General features: G+C 41.7%; 1 protein-coding gene across 1 annotated transcript in view; it reads right to left on the reverse strand.

Annotated features, from left to right (window-relative positions):
* LOC120065561 (receptor-type tyrosine-protein phosphatase T-like) overlaps positions 1-21307 on the reverse strand; it is a 394361-nt gene that overhangs the window by 107795 nt on the left and 265259 nt on the right. The window contains exon 16 of the mRNA XM_039016626.1: positions 18161-18238. Coding sequence (XP_038872554.1) covers positions 18161-18238 — 78 coding nt within the window. The remainder of the gene's footprint in view (positions 1-18160; positions 18239-21307) is intronic.

The following is a 21307-nucleotide window of genomic DNA, read 5'->3' on the forward strand; positions in this document are numbered from 1 at the left end:
TATGAAAAGCCAACTGACATTTACTCCTGAGGTGCTGACCTGTTGCACCCTCGATAACTACTGTGATTATTATTATTTGACCATGCTGGTCATTTATGAACATTTGAACATCTTGGCCATGTTCTGTTATAATCTCCACCCGGCACAGCCAGAAGAGGCCACCCCTCATAGCCTGGTTCCTCTCTAGGTTTCTTCCTAGGTTTTGGCCTTTATAGGGAGTTTTTCCTAGCCACCGTGCTTCTACACCTGCATTGCTTGCTGTTTGGGGTTTTAGGCTGGGTTTCTGTACAGCACTTTGAGATATGAGATATCAGCTGATGTACGAAGGGCTATATAAATACATTTGATTTGATTTTGAATTTCATGCAGCGCTTTTGGTAAGTTTTAAGACCCACTAAAAGCAGGTCTTAAAAGTAATGCAGTTGATAATAGCTTGGATTTTGAGAGTGGACGCGCAGCCTATTCAGCCATGGCACACATTGCCCATGGAAGGAGAGATGTGCCTTTTGTACGGGTGAATTTCATATTATGATTTTAAATTTTTTTAACCCTTATTTAACTAGGCAAGTCAGTTAAGAACAAATTCTTATTTATAATGACGGCCTAGGAACAACTGCCTTGTTCAGGAGCAGAACGACAGATTTTTACCTTGTCAGCACGGGGATTCGATCTAGCAACCTTTCAGTTACTGGCCCAATGCTCTAACCACTAGGCTACCTGCCATCCCAAAAGAAACATAAAAAACTATTAAAAACTAAGCATATCCTACCCTCCCCTTGATCAAGGCTGGTTTAGCAGCATCGCATATGTGCGTCTTTTTATCCTGGCCATTAGTCAAAAGTAGCCTATGAATAAAGGGTTTTAATGGTGTACTGAGAGTGCCCTCACTCTTTTTCATTATTCACAATTCACATACAGTACCTGCATTTTGCTTGTTTAAGTAGGCTATCCGTCCCCATTATCAAAGAGCCCCCCTTGTCCGATTACCAAAGACACACTTCTCCAAACGATTCAGTCCTCCTATAATGTCATATCAACGGCAGATTTTTGAGAGAATGTGCCTTGCACATACAGTGGTTCCTCATTTAAAAGTTGCAGTATAGCGCGGTATGCTGTGGTACGGTTCAGAGCTTTACAGTACTTGACCTTAATGATCAATTTAACCACCAGAGGGCATCTTTGAGCACAGCTACTACATCCTTTGACCACTGCATTTTGAGATTATGCATGACCTTTTATTGATCAAAAGGAACTGATCCTGGTCTTTATTAATTACGATGTTTTGCTGATATTTTCGCTAAATAATGACATGTATTAATATTAGGGTGTTTCTATTTTACAGTAGCCTATGTAGGCCTATAGCATACTGTACCTACAAAATCAGTTTATACAACTCCTTCAAAAATATAAATATGGGCAGAATATTGTATAAAATATGTATATGGTGAAAGACCGTCAGTTGGTAGTTTCAATTAAATCTGTTTTCTTTCATTCAAATGTGACTCTTTTCATTCTCGTTCCATTTAAGCCTACATTTAGGCCTGTGTGTGCACTGTGCCAACAGTGCAATGAAACGAGAGATGTGATTTATGATAGTATGCTGCTGACCCGGTCCTATCTATATTGTTGCTGGTTTAAAAAACAGTTTCTGTATTTTTCATTTCATTTAATTTGATTTAAAACCAAACCTATTCTAAATATTCACCGTCCAAGTGTTTATGACGAGAACGTACATGGGTTGAATGCAACGCAATTTATTCAGCTATTTCTGGAGAAGTGCTAATGTGATCTGTAAGATGGTTCCATGATGTTTATTAAACATTACATTTTGCAAGCAGTATAATAGTAAGTGGATATTCCCCCTTTCTCTTTATATTGGATCTTTATCCAGCTCCTGTGAAAAGTTTGGATGTGCATATGTGACTCATTTAAGGAAACTTTAAGGAAAAGGTCACTACTTCACAGGAGAGCCATTTGAACGTAATTTTTTTTTTAAATCAAAATAGTTTTTTGGCAGAAATGCCTTCTGGAACATGTAAAACGTTCATGTGCCTTAATAACAAACTTGTATGCCATCTGTAAATACAAATAAATTGTTAAATTACAAGCCTAGTTGGTTTAGCCACGGAAAAAGGTGGGAACCTTCCCACTAGCCATGATTGGCTAAGATAATGGATGGACTGGACATGCCGAGAGATGACTTCGGATTGGTCTGCCATATAGCACACTTCTGTCTATAACATGAGCTGGTCAGTATGTGTAGGTAATCTTTGCTAAACAACTTTTTTGCAAAAATATCATGTAGTAGAACTGCAAAAGTGTTGCTCGCCACTTTCTGGAAGTCCAAGTTTTGAAATCAGTGGAATGCCTGGTGGAATTAGAGTATGATAGCTAAGGAGATGGAAAACAATTCTGGGGTTTGATTGCAAATATGCAGAGGGAGTCAAAAAGAGAACACCCAGAAGGCTGTTGTATAAAACACCTGTCTCCGGATTACATCTTCAAACTTAAGGCAACCATGGCATCAGTGACAGAGCGGGAGAAGCGTCCATCCATGTATACGGGTAATTCTGTCAGAAAGTAATTTTCATTTCAAGTTAAAGTGTACTGTTTGGTAGCTAGCTAACATAAGCTGGCTGGCTCACTAGCTAATGCATGATCTGTGTCATAATATTATTCAAATCTCTGAGCCATTTGCATTGCTAGTTATAACCCAAAGTTAGCTAGCTAACATTGAATCTGGTTGGTTAGTTACCTGCACATTCATAGGGTAGTATCATTATGAGTTGGGATTATGGTTCATTGTTTAGCTAGCTAGCTAGCTGCATGTCTAAACAAAAGACTTCACTATGAAAGTAACCATTTCAATAGAATGCTCATGATGTCACCGCAGCAACTGTCGATAGACATAGCTGGTAAATTCGATCTGGCTATCTACTCCGATTTCAGAGCACTCTCATCTAAGTGTGTCAGAGCGCAGAATAACTTGCACAGTTACAGCCTAACTACCTCTGCTAGGGTGAGTGAAATGGTCAGAGTGAGCTGTTCTCTCATGTGTGTCTGGAAGTAGCTAGACAGCTAGCCAACGTTAGCCAGTTAACTTGAGTGCTTGACTGCTGTTTTTAGGTCAGAACGCTTGGATCAACCCTACTCCTCGGCCAGAGCGTCCAGTGTGCTCTCTGAACGCTCCGAGAGCAAAACGCTCTGAATTTACAAACAGACAATCTGACAACGCTCTTAGTTTATGAAATGTCCAGCGCGCACTCTGAGCGCACTCTGGCTCTCCAGATTGAATTTACGAATACACCCGTAGTATAAGCTAGCCTTAAGTCTTGAAATCTTTGGTTGTTTACTACATGGCCTCACATGTGAATCCTTAAATAGATGGGTGGGGCTAAGGCTTAAGAGGGTGCAAATGATGCTGAATGGGTGTAGACAAAGAAGAGCTCGCCAGTAGGTTTACCAAAACATTCAAGGGCCAAGGTTACAAGTTTATCAACTTTCAAAGCAGAATTACTTTCCCATTGTTCCTCAACTGTAGTATGTTATACCATTTCATACACTACAGTCTCTACTTTTATCCAATGTAAAAAACACAATTTCAAATGTGAATCGAGACAGTCAGTCACATAACCTTCCATAGTCTGGATCTTTTTCCAGCTTCTGTGAAAGGTTTGGATGTTCATAAAACCCTCCTTAGTCTATGTTGTCTTGTCTGTATTATACACCCATCCGGAGAAATGATGGTGCCTGTAAATGTATTTATAGCCTATTTAAAATAAGTTGTTTTGTTTTTATTAGAATTTGATTGGAATTATACAGTATTTTTAAGCCTTATCAATAGCGTGGTGATTTTAATATTGCTTATTGACTACATTTGGCACATCCAGACTACAATTTACAGTATAGGCCTAGCCCTTATACAGTACCCTGAGAAAGTCTAGTCACCCCTTGACTTATTCCATATTTTGTTGTGTTACAGACTGAATTCAAAATGTATTACATAGATTGTTTTTCTCACCCAGCTACACACAGTAGCCCAATACAAAGAACCCTGTTTATATAAATGTTAGTAAATTAATTGAAAATGAAATATGGAAACATCTAATTTGCATTAGTATTCACACCCCTTGGTCAATACTTTGTAGAAGCACCTTTGGCGGCGATTAGAGCTTTGAGGCGTCTTGGGTACGTCTGTATCAGCTTTGCACATCTGGATTTTCTCCCATTCGTACTTGTAGATTTTCTCAAGCTCTGTTAAGTTAGATGGTGGCGATGAACAGCAATCTGTAAGTGTTTCCAGTAATTTCCAATGGGATTCAAGTCTGGGCTTTGGCTGAGCCACTCAAAGAATTTCACATAATTGTTCTGAAGCCATTCCAGTGTTGCTTTGGCTGTATGCTTGGGGTCATTGTCCTGTTGGAACGTAAATATTTGCCACCAGTCTAAGGTCGTGTGCACTGAAGCAGGTTCTCATCAAGGATTTGCCTGTATTTGATTTGGCACCATTCATTGTTCCCTCTATCCTGACTAATCTTCCAGTCCCCACAGCATGATGCTGCCATAACCATGCTTCACTGTAGGGATGGTTTTGGACGTGTGATGAGCTGTGCCTGGTTTTCTCCAGACATAGCGCTTTGCATTCAGTCCAAAGAGTTACTTTTTTTGTCTCATTAGACCACATAATATTTTGCCTTATGCTCTCAGAGTCAGACTCCAGGCGTACTGTCATGTGCCTTTTTCTAAGGAGCGGCTTCCGTCTGCCCATTCTCTCATAAAGCCCAGATTGGTGAAGTACTGTAGAGACTGTTGTCCTTCTGGCAGGTTCCCATCTCAGTCAAGGAACTCTGTAGTTCTGTCAGAGCGGTCATTGGGTTCTTGGTCACCTCCATGACCAAGGTCCTTCTTGCCCGGTTGCTCAGTTTGGTCGTATGGCCAGCTCTTGGCAGAGTCCGAGTAGTTCCATATTTTTTCTATTTCCCAATGATGGAGACCACTGGGCTTTTTGAAACTTTCAACAATCTAGGAATATTTGTTTTATACCCTTCCCCAGATATATGCCTTATCACAATTTTATCTTGAAAATCTACCAACAATTACTTGGACTTCATGGTATAGTTTCTGCTCTGACATGCACTCTCAATTGTGGGACCTTTATATAGACAGGTGTGTTTCTTTCTAAATCATGTCCAAACAATTGAATTGACCACAGGTGGACTCCAATCAAGTTTCAGTGACATCTCAAGGATGATCAAAGGAAATTGTGGAAAGACTTGAAGATTGCTGTTCACGGCCGTTCCTAATTTAACTTAACAGAGCTTGAGAAAATCTGAAAGAAATAATGGGAGAAAATCCCCAAATCCAGATGTGGAAAGCTGATAATAAAATTTAAATAAAAAATGTGTCTAACTATTAACTAGGCAAGTCAGTTCACAAACTAGGCTATAATGGACTTGCATTCAAATTGTAGTTGATGGCAATGTAATACATAAAATACCGTAAATACACAACGTGAAGCAACTACATACACTGAGTATACCAAACATTAATAACACCTTCCTAATATTGAGTTGCACCCCCCCTTTTACCCTCATAACAGCCTCAATTCATCAGGGCCTGGACACTACAAGGTGTCGAAAGCGTTTCACAGGGATTCTGGCCCATGTTGACTCCAATACTTCCCACAGTTGTGTCAAGTTGGCTGGATGTCATTTGAGTGGTGGACAGTTCTCGATACACATGGGAAACTGTTGAGTGTGAAAAACTTAGCAGCGTTGCAGTTCTGGTCCCAACCCTTGTGCCTGGCAATTGCACCCATACCCCGTTCAAAGGCACTTAAATGACAATAAGGTTGATGAAATCCGAGCAAGGGTAACATTCCAGAGAGACATCAGGGATTGTAACGTTCTTTGCTTCACGGAAACATGGCTCACTCAAGAGACGCTAACGGAGTCGGTGCAGCCAGCTGGTTTCTTCACGCATCGCGCCGACAGAAACAAACATCTTTCTGGTAAGAAGAGGGGCGGGGGTGTATGCCTTATGATCAACGAGACGTGGTGTGATCATAACAACATACAGGAACTCAAGTCATTCTGTTCACCAGATTTAGAATTCTTCACAATCAAATGTCGACTGCATTATCTACCAAGGGAATTCTCTTCGATTATAATCACAGCCGTATATATCCCCCCCCAAGCAGACACATCGATGGCCCTGAACGAACTTTATCTGACTCTTTGTAAACTGGAAACCACACACCCTGAGGCTGCATTCATCGTAGCTGGGGATTTTAACAAGGCTAATCTGAAAACAAAACTCCCTAAATTCTATCAGCATATCGATTGTGCTACCAGGGCTGGTAAAACCTTGGATCATTGTTATACTAACTTCCGCGACGCATATAAGGCCCTCCCCCGCCCTCCTTTCGGAAAAGCTGACCACGACTCCATTTTGTTGCTTCCAGCCTACAAACAGAAACTAAAACAGCAAGCTCCCGCGCTCAGATCTGTTCAACGCTGGTCCGACCAATCTGATTCCACGCTTCAAGACTGCTTCGATCACGTGGATTGGGATATGTTCCGCATTGCGTCCAACAACAACATTGACGAATACGCTGATTCGGTGAGCGAGTTCATTAGAAAGTGCATTGACGATGTCGTACCCACAGCAACGATTAAAACATTCCCAAACCAGAAACCGTGGATTGATGGCAGCATTCGCTTGAAACTGAAAGCGCGAACCACTGCTTTTAACCAGGGCAAGGTGACCGGAAACATGACCGAATACAAACAGTGTAGCTATTCCCTCCGCAAGGCAATCAAACAAGTTTTTTTTTTTTTTTTTTTTTTTTTTTCTAGGGGTGGATCAGCTTAATATTGCGGAAAGAATGTTGCTTCCAATGTAATTGTCTGCATCATTTCCAATCCCCCATATTTTTTTGGGTAAATATATATATCCATACACGCATGCATACATATACACATATATACATACACATACCTATATAGACATACATACTTTTTTAAAGAATATACCTTTATTATTATTCCCCGCAACCCTACCACCGCTCCCCCAATTGGAGTAAACTAATAAACACTTCTGCTTTTACCTTCAATTTATACATCTTATACCTATTTTACAGACACAGTCTACTTTATAATAGTTCTCTCTTGTTTGTTCTTAGTCCTTCCTCTATTTCTGTTGTCCATCCAATTTTATTTCCACTTGTAACTGTGCTATTTCACAAAAGCTCCGCACCTATACACATTTCACAGATCCCGTATGCCCTACATTGTTTATCTTGTTATTAGTCCCACCCTTCAGTTCCACTCAACCCTTCCCATCTATCTTCCAACATCATCCATTTCGGATTTTTATTTGCCATATATTTTTCAACTGTGCTGTGATGCTTCACAAAAGATTTGAACCTTCCTATTCTCATAGCTTCTACAGATTGTAAATTAAAAATAAACATTTTTGCTAAAATAATTATTATATTATTGATTGATTGACTATGGCTTTTCAAATCCCCCAGTATTGCTATCTGTAGCGTTAGTTCTAGGCAAATGTTGCAATTCTTCAGCCATTCCTGGACCTGTGACCAAAAACGAGCTACATATGGACAATACCAAAATAAATGATCTAATGACTCTGCCTCCTCACAACAGAATCTGCAGAGCTGGGAAGATTGTATACCCCATATATATAACATTCTATTAGTTGCAAGAATTTTGTACAGTAATTTAAATTGAAAAATTCGAAGTTTTGAATCCGGCAATCAAACAAGTTAAATCCCAGTATAGAGACAAAGTAGAGTCGCAATTCAACAGCTCAGACACAAGAGGTATGTGGCAGGGTCTACAGTCAATCACGGATTACAAAAAGAAAACCAGCCCCGTCGCGGACCAGGATGTCTTGCTCCCAGACAGACTAAATAACTTTTTTGCTCGCTTTGAGGACAATACAGCGCCACTGACACGGCCCGCTACCAAAACCTGCGGGCTCTCCTTCACTGCAGCCGAGGTGAGTAAAACATTTAAACGTGTTAACCCTCGCAAGGCTGCAGGCCCAGACGGCATTCCCAGCCGCGTCCTCAGAGCATGCGCAGACCAGCTGGCTGGTGTGTTTAAGGACATATTCAATCAATCCTTATCCCAGTCTGCTGTTCCCACATGCTTCAAGAGGGCCACCATTGTTCCTGTTCCCAAGAAAGCTAAGGTAACTGAGCTAAACGACTACCGCCCCGTAGCACTCACTTCCGTCATCATGAAGTGCTTTGAGAGACTAGTCAAGGACCATATCACCTCCACCCTACCTGACACCCTAGACCCACTCCAATTTGCTTACCGACCCAATAGGTCCACAGACGACGCAATCGCAACCACACTGCACACTGCCCTAACCCATCTGGACAAGAGGAATACCTATGTGAGAATGCTGTTCATCGACTACAGCTCAGCATTTAACACCATAGTACCCTCCAAACTCGTCATCAAGCTCGAGACCCTGGGTCTCGACCCCGCCCTGTGCAACTGGGTCCTGGACTTCCTGACGGGCCGCCCCCAGGTGGTGAGGGTAGGTAACAACATCTCCACCCCGCTGATCCTCAACACTGGGGCCCCACAAGGGTGCGTTCTGAGCCCTCTCCTGTACTCCCTGTTCACCCACGACTGCGTGGCCATGCACGCCTCCAACTCAATCATCAAGTTTGCGGACGACACTACAGTGGTAGGCTTGATTACCAACAACGACGAGACGGCCTACAGGGAGGAGGTGAGGGCCCTCGGAGTGTGGTGTCAGGAAAATAATCTCACACTCAACGTCAACAAAACAAAGGAGATGATTGTGGACTTCAGGAAACAGCAGAGGGAGCACCCCCCTATCCACATCGACGGGACAGTAGTGGAGAAGGTGGAAAGTTTTAAGTTCCTCGGTGTACACATCACAGACAAACTGAATTGGTCCACCCACACAGACAGTGTTGTGAAGAAGGCGCAGCAGCGCCTCTTCAACCTCAGAAGGCTGAAGAAATTCGGCTTGTCACCAAAAGCACTCACAAACTTCTACAGATGCACAATCGAGAGCATCCTGTCGGGCTGTATCACCGCCTGGTACGGCAACTGCTCCGCCCACAACCATAAGGCTCTCTAGAGGGTAGTGAGGTCTGCACAACGCATCACCGGGGGCGAACTACCTGCCCTCCAGGACACCTACACCACCCGATGTCACAGGAAGGCCATAAAGATCATCAAGGACAACAACCACCCGAGCCACTGCCTGTTCACCCCGCTATCATCCAGAAGGCGAGGTCAGTACAGGTGCATCAAAGCAGGGACCGAGAGACTGAAAAACAGCTTCTATCTCAAGGCCATCAGACTGTTAAACAGCCACCACTAACATTTAGTGGCCGCTGCCAACATACTGACTCAACTCCAGCCACTTTAATAATGGGAATTGATGGAAATTATGTAAAAATGTATCACTAGCCACTTTAAACAATGCCACTTAATATAATGTTTACATACCCTACATTACTCATCTCATATGTATATGTATATACTGTACTGTATATCATCCACTGCATCTTGCCATCTTTATGTAACACATGTATCACTAGCCACTTTAAACTATGCCACTTTATGTTTACATACCCTACATTACTCATCTCATATGTATAGACTGTACACTATACCATCTACTGCATCTTGCCTATGCCGTTCTGTACCATCACTCATTCATATATCTTTATGTACATATCCTTTATCCCTTTACACTTGTGTGTATAAGGTAGTAGTTGTGGAATTGTTAGGTTAGATTACTTGTTGGTTATTACTGCATTGTCGGAACTAGAAGCACAAGCATTTCGCTACACTCGCATTAACATCTGCTAACCATGTGTATGTGACAAATTAAATTTGATTTGAAATATTTTGTTATACCCATTCACCCTCTGAATGGCACACATACACAATCCATGTCTCAATTGTTTCAAGGCTTAACAACCTTTGTTTAACCTGTCCCCCCCCCCCCCCCTTCATCTACACTGATTGAAGTGGATTTAACAAGTGACATCAATAAGGGATCACAGCCTTCACCTGGATTCACCTGGCAAGTCTATGTCATGGAAAGAGCAATGTTTTGTATACTCAGTGTGTTTAGCCATGGGGCATGTTCTGATTGGCAACCGGAGCACAGACTCATCACTCTAATTAATGTTGTTTCGTGGTAATGTTCTATCTGGGCTGTGTTTACATTTCTGCTCATTACTCACACATCTCCATTTCCCATCACTATTACTGATGTGAGATGGAGATAAACACCGGCATGTAATGTGGTTACGTTTTTTTAGCTTTGGCATCTGCTTACATGGAGGTGGGTGAGGAGAGAGGCCTAGCCATAGGACAGGGAGCAGGTACTGACTTTACAGTGGAGACGGTAGAGGTCCACTTAATCCTACCCAAAGTGCGCCCTCTACAGCCTATTCAGACAATTCCTAATTCATTATTAATTTGTTTTTGTCTCCACAACAAGAACATATCTTAAAGTGTCAGCCCTGAGGGTATATTATGTTGTGAATATTACCAATAAACAGACTCAATCCCGTCAAAAGCTACTGACATATCGAGCGGCTAATGCTTGGGGCTGCGTTGAAGGTCAAATATGCATTTAGCCAGCCATGAAATGTATTCACAATGTGTCTTCTTGCCTGTAACTTAGATTACGATATCTTAATGCTAATAATTTGATTTATTGACCTCAGAGGGAAGTTTTTGTTGCTTGAGAACACGTGCTTTTCATGACTTCATTATCATGGCTCACAGATGCATGAGCACTGATCCTGGCTCCATGTGATCACATGCCTTGGGTAAGTGAGAAACACAGGACTTACACACACACATTGGCATGTTAGACAGAGTCAGGTGAAAGTCAATCACCTTTCAGGAAATGTCTGTTCTTTCTTCAAATCAAATCAAATTGTATTTGTCACATGCGCCGAATACAACAGGTAGACCTTACCTGTTGCTTACTTACAAGCCCTTAACCAACAATGCAGTTCAATAAATATAGTTTTTCCTAAATAAATTAAAGTAAAAATGTAATAAAAAGTAACACAATAAAATAACTATAACGAGGATATATACAGGGGGTACAGGTACTGAGTCAATGTGCAGAGGTACAGGTTAGTCAAGGTAATTTGTACATGTACGAAGGATTAAAGTACTATGCATAAATAATAAGCAGCGAGTAGCAGCAGTGTAAAAATAAAGTGGGTGGGGGTCAATGTAAATAGTCCAGAAGGCCATTTGATTAATTGTTCAGTCTTATGGCTTTGGAGTAGAAGCTGTTAAAGAGCCTTTTGGTCCTAGACTTGGCGCTCCGGTACCACTTGCCGGGCGGTAGCAGAGAGAACAGTCTATGACTAGGTTGACTTTCCTTCTACAGTAATCTGAATGCCAAACATGGTAGAAAAGTTGCATCAGAAATAAAGAGGTTTCACAGAGAGCAGGTTGTTCTGTTGTGAATATTGCTCTGTTGTGAAGAAAGGCAGGAAAGCTTGGCTCAGGTTATGAGGGCGCAGGGCTTGTAACACGCCATACTGAGAAATATTATTTCCAAGCAAAAAATACATTGAGTACAATATAACACCATGAGTACAATATGATGCTCAGAGATACTATGGGAGCATAGATACAATTACAATGTCTCAAAATGAACATCCTGTTTTGCAGAAGTTGTTCTGATAAAGGCCATTGCTTTTGAATTCATTTCATAATTTTAGTGTGCAGTTCTTCCCTGAGGTGCAGACTAATGGTTAGTGCTGAAATCGCATTAAGCTCAATTATCGGCAATGCAACATTATCGCTACAACGCTGTTCCAGACCATTAGCAATAATTACCATCCATAACAAAATATATTGGACAGCTCTTTGAGCGGGGACAAGATAATGCCGTTTGAAATTACCTAAAAAGTACATCCATTCTAAAGAATACGTCTGGAGAAGATTTTAAATCATTTGCAATGATATTCCAACCGTAGAATTGAATCATTCTCTAAAGCTCTTAGGAATAGCAAGCTTACTAGGAACCAAACATACCTAGGCCCTTCTTTTAACATGAACCAGGTTCCATCCTCAAGAACAGGTCTTTTGCTGACCAATGTTCAAACATGGCATTTTTGATAAGCCAATGCAAATGAAGAACTTTAGCTTCCTCTGGTTTTGGCAGACATGATAGCCATGTTCTGCATGTAGAGATATGAATGACAGAATGTAAATGATGTAGTGGATAGATGCATTCTAAACCAACTCATGTCTACTGGAAGCATAGGCATCTACTCTGCTGCTGGATATCATATCAATACCATTATTGTATACGCTAATACAAAATTAGCTATGGATTTCATTCAACACACCCAAATGTACCAGTATTCTTAACGCTAGATCTGCTGCTGGTGGTGGATTAACAGCAGATTTGGGCTAGTCCCAGAGTGAGATCTACCTTCCAGCCCTATGAGAGTTCTCCACTGCCTGTGAAACTGAAGCCCTCACTTCAGCAGCAGTTGAGCCTCATCAGAGGAGGAAGGGGAGGACCATCCTACTCAGTGCATTCCATAAAAATAAAAGTTGTGAAATTAAAAAAGTTATAATTTTTAAATAAAAATATACAAAAAATATTCACGTCACCACTTACCTACAGTAGCCTCAACAGCACCCTCTAGGGTAGCACCATGGTGTAGCCAGAGGACAGCTATTTTCTGTCCTCTGGATTCTTTGACTTCAATACAAAACATAGGAGGCTCATCGTTCTTACCCCCTTCTATAGACTTCCATAGTAACTATGACAACTTCCCGGAGGAGGTCCTCCAACCTATCAGAGCTCTTGCAGCATGAACTGACATCAAATGATCACATAATTAATTGATCTAGTACTGAAAGCATTCAGAAAATATTCAGACCCCTTCCCTTTTTCCACATGTTTTTACGTTACAGCCTTATTCTAAAATGGATTGATTACATTTTCAATCCCGTCTCGGAGCTCTACGGACAATTCCTTCGACCTCATGCTTTGGTTTTTGCTCTGACATCCACTGTCAACTGTGGGACCTTATATAGACAGGTGAGTCCAATCAATTGAATTCATCATAGGTGGACTCCAATCAAGTGTAGAAATAACTCAAGTATGATCAATGGAAACAGGATGCACCTGAGCTCAATGTTGAGTCTCAATACAAAGGCTCTGAATACTTTTGTAAATGTGATATATTTTTATTTATTTTTGTATACATTTGCAACCATTTCTAAAAAGCTGCTTTTGCTTTGTCATTATGGGGTATTGTGTGTATATTGATGAGGGGAAAAAACTATTTAATCAATTTTAGAATAAGGCTGTAACGTAACAAAATGTGGAAAAAGTCAACGGGTCTGAATACTTTCCGAATGCACTAGCCAGCAGTGCAGTGCGTAAAGCGTGATGAGTAGTTGACTCACAGAGAGAAAAAAACAATAGTTGATCAAGTTTCAAACAAATTCATTTCTTACAAAATTAAGAAGATGCAGCAGAGAGAGGGAGAGAGAGAGCTAGCTATATTTCTTAGTATTTTTTTCCTTTTTAGTTTACCTTTCACTTACTTAGCTAATGCATCTAATTTTGTCTACTCAACAACCTGACAAACAGAGCTAGCTGGCTAAGGCTTTCCAACACGGCAACTCTTCCAAGTCAAGGTAAGCTTTCGGTTTTATTCATTTATACCGGGGCACGCCGGTGTAACTGCTAAACTGCTTTCTGTAACTGTACTGCCTGATGCACACATGGACTGGATTGTGGGTTTACTAATGCATTAGTTTATTTATTTTTTACTATAACGTTAATATGGTAACAACGATATAGGCTGTGTAGCGGTTAGCGGTCATGGTATGAAAGTTTGGCTTGGAGAGGTATTTGTGCCTGGTCACAAACAGCTGTTGTGTTGTGCACTGAAGGTGAGAGGAAGAGAGCGTGTAGATGTGAGAAGGAATTATACAACGAGCAAACTGATGATGCTGTGTGTGGCTGCTATGAAAGTGAACTGTGTGTGCGGGTGATCAGGGGTGTATTCATTCTGCTGATTCTATTGCAAAATGTTGCTTAAACGGAAGCAAATGAAACAAAATGGGGAAGGATCTACCTGAATTTGTCCAATAGAAACGTTTGCTTTAGTTGCAAAATGGAATGCTTTGCAACTCTTTGGACTAATGCTTAAGCACCCCAGATCGGCTAGATGCAGGCAAGACCGTGCAAGAATATGTTGAATGTGTGTCACCTTGATTACTCCTATTTGTCTCTCAACATGTGCACCTACGTTAAAAACGTTCATTTGTAGACTCGTTGTAGCAACCTCATGATGGGTATAGGGCAAAATAATGTCGTAGCCTAAACCTATCAATGTTTCACTGAGCTGGGTGAATGGAATATGAACGACAGTCATCCAATATGCTGTAATAGAAATAAGGCCATGCTCATAAAAAAATGAAATGCCCGACACCCCACAGCCCAGCCCACAGACAGTACACAGCTGACTGGATACAGACTCTCTCCAGCCTCTCCTTCTCGCTGTCTGTCGTCTTTGGTCTCTGGTGAAGCATTGATTACTTGGTGTTGATAACAAGTCACATCTAAAGACACAGCCCACGTGGAGAGCGACTAAAATGCCTGCGACTAAGTCAGAGATAGAGAAGCAGAGGAAAAATGGAAATGTACAGCATCATCAGTCATATCTAATAGACTGCCTGCAGTGGCAGCAAACAATATTACATGCCACTTTATAAACTGGCCCATGATCAATATACAGTGAATTGACTCAAGGTCACACCACTACTACTAGCTAAGCATGCAAGCGGGCACGTTGAACAGCTGTGGTCTCATGCTTTCTCCAAAACAGTTAAGGAAACGGTGTCAGTGATTGGAATGTAATGTTCACAAAATGATGCCTATTTGCATCGCAAAAGAAACACCCGAGCCATCGAAACCCAAAGACTGATATACAAAGAGAGCTAAATTAAGCCAAGCTTTACATGAGTATGGATTTTTAGAAGCTCCTTCCTCCACACTAAGACCTCTTGCTTCTCCCTCTCATCTCTATTTATTTTCCTTTTTGCTTGGCGTTAGCAGAACAGTGTCAGACTAAAATGAATAGGCAAAGCTAAATTATTGACTGTGAAACTTGATGATTATGGAATGTACTGTACTATGGGTAATTTACAGATGTCTCGCAGTACAAATGTATTGCTGAAATCAATAAATGTTGCCTTCACTTTGGACTTGCTTGCCTGTCAAAACCTGCCTGCTGTAATGTTTGACAAGGTTATTTTTCCCCCGGCTTGGCTCTGTTTGCTGAGAGCTGGCTTTCTCTCCCCCGTCCAGTGAAGAAGGGGGTCTGTTGGCCATTACTGTGATTTTCTCTGTCAACAACAGTGCTTGTGGAAGGTACACTTTGACTCCCACCAGTTACCGAGAAGAGGATATATGGTAGGCTCAGACCTTCACTGTCCCTTACTTCAGTTCTAACTTTAATATAAACACTTGAATACATTAAAATCACAATCAAAGTACAGGTAGTCCCACTTGGTGGATATGAATTGGGTGAACAAAGACTCTCTAGGAGTCTTAGGGGATACCATTTAGAATATTCAATGCAATATTTTGAGAATGAGGGCCTCAGGGGACTACTTTTAAAGCGGGAGTAACAATACTGAATGTGTAAAATACTTGGTTGTGAGATTGAGGCTCTGAGGGATACTTCTAAAGCAGGATTAACAATACTGAACATCTAAAACCTTCAGGACCCAGCTGATCACCACTCCTTCCCTTTGATCCACAGGTCAGTAAAAAGTATATTTTACAGACAGCCTTGAGATCAAACCGTGTGTTTACAGTACCTTACAGTACCCGGGGGGGGCAGACAAAACAAAACATCTGCTCCGTTAAACAAAAGTCATCAACAAAAACTTGACTTAGACCAAACAAAAGATATACCACAAAGTAGACCTGCAACGGGTCCGTTTTTTGGAGCCGCACCCGCCCCACACCGGCCACATAAATTCCGAGCCCCACCTGATATCCCACATCAGGACAGATTTTTCTCCTCAACCCGACCCACCCACATATAATTGTTTTCCCGAGAGATGATCAGGGACCGTCCAAATAACAAATGTATTTACTTTTTATGACTCCAGAGTAGTAGGCTATTATTCCCCTCCCTACACTAATTAATTTGTCTGCATGTTTATTCAACATTTGTATAGAAAGAAACCATGCCATGACTTAAGAACGATATATAATTTTTTTTACAATGAGATACGGCACATTAACAACTCAAATCGCAATTCTAATTGGCCTTACCTAATGAAAACCTATAGCTGACATAACAAAACAAGACCTTTACATTCAATACTGTTAAGATAATCAAATAGTTTAATTGAAACTTACATTTTAAAAATCCCAGAATCGAATATAGGCTGCAAAAATACATTTATTTAGTAGACTATAGTCTAGGCTACTCAAGCGTATACCAGCGCACCGGTTTAAACTTGATATGGCCTGCGTATGGACTAAATGAACGAAAGGCTGAGTTAACATACTTCATTGATAATAAACTGAATTAGCCTATCATAAACAAAAACCTGCTTTCACTTTTTGCTGGCTTTGTGTCCATCTACCGTGGTGTTGTCCTTGTCCACAATGACTCCAAAATCCTTCCAAACCAAACCAGGGATTTCACTCGCACAGCACCTGTTTCCAGGATGTTGTATTTCATAACCTTTCTTTATATTTCTTCCGATTACGGCCTACGTTCGCCATTTTCGCGTGAGCTAGGCTAGCCAGAGAAAGTACATTTGGCAACATATTCTCACGTGGGGGGGATTAAACATATGTTTCAGCACCACACAACTAATGGACAGTTCCATGATCCACTGCGTGCATGGCTGGTAGCCTATATGTCTGCCTCACCTCTCACAGAATGGAATTCGCAACACAATGCAACACAACACGCTCCTGGGTTTGTAAAATGAATATTATTTTGATTTAAAAGAATTACGTCCCACAATATAATTGTTTTGAACCGCGAGCCAACCCACGGTTTGGAAGAATGTTTTCATTCCACCCGCCAGCTGATTTTTTTGCGGGTCAACCATGGGGAACCATGGGTATACGACATGCATGCAGAACATGCACCAGGTGGTGACCAATTACAGGTGGGGATACCGTCAACAACCTTCTAGAATTGGAGCACATAAACCAATGAATTGGAGAGAGATGCTGCCAGTTGACTTGAGGAGGAGGCGGTGGAGAAACAGCTGAGAGTGGAGCTACCTCTCTACCAAAGCACCAAAAAGCATATTTTCAGCTTTCAGCAAATCTACTTGGCAAAGAGGTGGTCAATCTGCCTCGAGAAAGAGGTGGAGGGGCAAGGGAGAGAGTGGAAAAAGAGTCAGAAATGGATTTGACATTTCAATCTGGCCGTGTGCAAACTGAAGGGGCAACATCCGGTCCATTAGTATTCGACCGGCTGCAACACACTAGATCTGATTTCATCACACTCCTGTGTATGTAATTATGGGCAGTGGCAGCAGATCTCTTTTTAGACCTATGCCAGCCTGCCCTGGGCCAGCAGCATGGCCACTGGGAGTGCTGTCTGTTTCGCATAAGTAGTACAACTACGTTATGTATTGTTGTAGTATCTTGTTAACATGCTGTTAGTTTTGATTTATTTCAGTGGTAATGGCAAATGGTCTTCAATATGATATGAGTGAAAAAAATGTGTAGATTGAATTTCTGTATGTTAAGTCCATTACCAGATATCTAAACTACACCTATGAAAAGTGAAAGCAAGATAATGGAAGAAGATGCAAGAATAGATGGAGAGAAGATTCTTACCGATTGATGCTGTTGCAGGGACTGCAACAGCCTCCTTCGACACTACAGACGGTCACGACACAGGAAAAGAAGAAGACACAGTGAATATTGATCTCCAAGCAACAAAAATGTACACCCTAGAAAATGTTACAATCTACAGTTTGATTTCTCAACATGTTCTACTTTGAAGAGAACAGAAAGAGCAATTTGGCATTGCCTTATGTAGATACACTACAAAGCAGGCGTCTTCAGAGTGGTATGGCTGTACCTGAGTAGTAGGAATTCAAAAGGGATTTGCTTTGCAGAGTTTTGCCTTGCACAGAGAAGGAGCAGGGAGAGGGGGATGCTGAGGGGAGAAACACAAGGGGGAGATGTTAAAGACCTCGAAAACACAGCAACACAGCAAACAGGATGCAATATCCAGACACAAAGCACTCTCTCTTCTGCAGGAGAGGGTATCGCTTGTTGATTTTAAAGCTCTGATAGGGGAACATGTTGTTGACCATTGTGATTGTTTTTAATGTATTGTATTGTATTGTGCTCTTTCTATCTACACGAGGACTACTTCCTGCTGACCGCTTGGCCAGGTCCACCTCGCAAAAGAGGTTTCGAAACTCAAAGGGTATTTTCCTGGTTAAATACAGGTTAATTAGACAGACATGCAGGTAAGACAGACATGCAGGTAAGTCTCTAGATTAAGGTGAGTCTACAGTACATTAACCAACTATCCCAAAGGAGACGTACAGTGAGAAAGAGCAAATGTATGTACCACAAGTGAGCAAACCTGGATGGGTTCAGTAAATGCCACCATATGGTGAAAGAGATGAGTTCTCACCTTCAACAACTCACACTACAAGCCTATCAAACACGAAATGCGGACAAATGGGATTCTGACACATGGAGTTTTTACAATAATCGACATGTGATATTACATACTGCTACGCAAACCATTTATCCACAGACTAGCTCCTTCATCTCACTCTGAGGATGTGCTTTACATGCTAATGCGCAACAGCATCTCCTCTACTCAAAGATAAAATCCCATGGATTTATGCATACTGTATGCTAATGTAGCAAAGATGCTAAACTTTACACTACTAACTGCACGTGAAAAGGGCGTTCGCAGCAATGTAGACTAGATACCAGCAAAATATGTTTCACGAGAATGCAATAAGAGAAAAGGTTATTTACCTGCGTCCCTGTAAATATTAGATCCCATGCTGCGTTGGCATTTTTCTCTGCCTCATTAGGTACAACCAGTGCCCAACACCCCTGGTACTATCCTATTCTGATGGCCACATTACACTCCATAAATATTGAAAGGGAGGAATATTGAATAAGATGTTTTACAGGAAGAATACTAATATGAGAGGGAGAACATTCTGTGTTGGAGGCTTTGCATACTTAGATGTACAGATATCAGATCTTTACTTTATCACTCTTTTGTTGCGGAGAATTTTCCTGATACATCAGGAAATTCAAATGAGCCTTGTGACTGTCTAAAAAGGAGCAGTTCTCTTTCTCTCCATAAGGGGTCATTTGATCAGAGCTCACTATCTTAAAATAATGTTTTCTCGCTCGCTCAAAGCTATAGATTTAAGTCATATTACTGCAACATTCAAATGTACAAAAATGTATCTGAAATGCAGCCGTACACGTTAGCAACCGTCGTTTTATATACACTGAACAAAAATATAAACGCAGCATGTGAAGTGTTGGTCCCCTGTTTCATAAACTGAAATAAAAAAATCCCAGAAATGTTCCATAAGCACAAAAAGCTTATTTCTCTCAAATGTTGTGCACAACTATCTTTACATCCCTGTTAGTGAGCATTTCTCCTTTGCCAATATAATCCATCCACCTGACAGGTGAAGCATATCAAGAAGCTGATTAAACAGCATGATGTCAGCATCTGGTAAGACATGGGGCGGGGGCCTATGCATATATGTGAACAACAGCTGGTGCACGATATCTAAGGAAGTCTCAAGGTTTTGCTCGCCTGAGGTAGAGTATCTCAAGATAAGCTGTAGACCACACTATCTACCTACAGAGTTTTCATCTGTATTTTTCGTAGCTGTCTACAAACCATCACAGACCGATGCTGACACTAAAACCGCACTCAATGAGCTGTATACGGCCATAAGCAAACAGGAAAACGCTCATCCAGAGGCGGCGCTCCTAGTAGCCGGGGACTTTAACGCAGAGAAACTTAAATCTGTTTTACCTCATTTCTACCAGCATGTTAAAAGTGCAGCCAGAGGAAAACAATTCTAGACCACCTTTACTCCACACAAAGAGATGTACAAAGCTCTCCCACGCTCTCCATTTGGCAAATCTGACCATAATTCTATCCTCCTGATTCCTGCTTACGAGCAAAAATTAAAGCAGGAAACACCAGTGAATCGGTCTATAAAAAAGTGGTCAGACGAAGGAGATGCTAAAGGATTGCTTTGCTAGCACAGACTGGCACAGACTAGAACAGACCGGCATATGTTCCGGGATTCTTCCGAAGGCATTGAGGAGTACACCACATCAGTCACTGGCTTCATCAATAAGTCCATCGAGGACGTCGTCCCCACAGTGACTGTGCGTACATACCCCAACCAGAAGCCATGGATTAAAGGCAACATTCGCACTGAGCTAAAGGGTAGAGCTGCCAATTTCTAGGAGCGAGACTCTAACCCGGAAGCTTATAAGAAATCCCGCTATGCCCTCCGACAAACCATCAAATAGGCAAAGCGTCAATACGGGACTAAGATCAAATCATAGTACACCGGCTCCGACGCTCGTGGCAGGGCTTGCAAACTATTACAGAGTACAAAGGGAAACACAGCCGAGAGCTGCCCAGTGACACGAGCCTACCAGACGAGCTACATCACTTCTATGCTCACTTCGAGGCAAGTCGAAGCGAGTCGCCTCTCCCTGTCTGAGTCTGTAATACCAACATGTTTCAAGCAGACCAGCATAGTCCCTGTGCCCAAGAACACTAAGGTAACCTGCCTAAATGACTACCGACCTGTAGCACTCACATCTCACTCACGTCTGTAGCCATGAAATGCTTTGAAAGGCTGGTCATGGCTCACATCAACAACATTATCCCAGAAACCCTAGACCCACTCCAATTTGAATACCGCACCAACAGATCCACAGATGATGCAATCTCTATTGCACTCCACACTGCCCTTTCACACCTGGACAAAAGGAACACCTATGTGAGAATGCTATTCATTGACTAGAGCTCAGTGTTCAACACCATAGTGCCTTCAAAGCTCATCACTAAGCTAAGGACCCTGGGACTAAACACCTCCCTCTGCAACTGGATCCTGGACTTCCTGACAGGCCACCCCCAGATGGTAAGGGTAGAAAACAACATATCTGCCACGCTGATCCTCAACACGGGGGCCACCCAGGGGTG

Source organism: Salvelinus namaycush, chromosome 20, assembly GCF_016432855.1.
Source record: "Salvelinus namaycush isolate Seneca chromosome 20, SaNama_1.0, whole genome shotgun sequence".
Taxonomy (NCBI): Eukaryota; Metazoa; Chordata; class Actinopteri; order Salmoniformes; family Salmonidae; genus Salvelinus; species Salvelinus namaycush.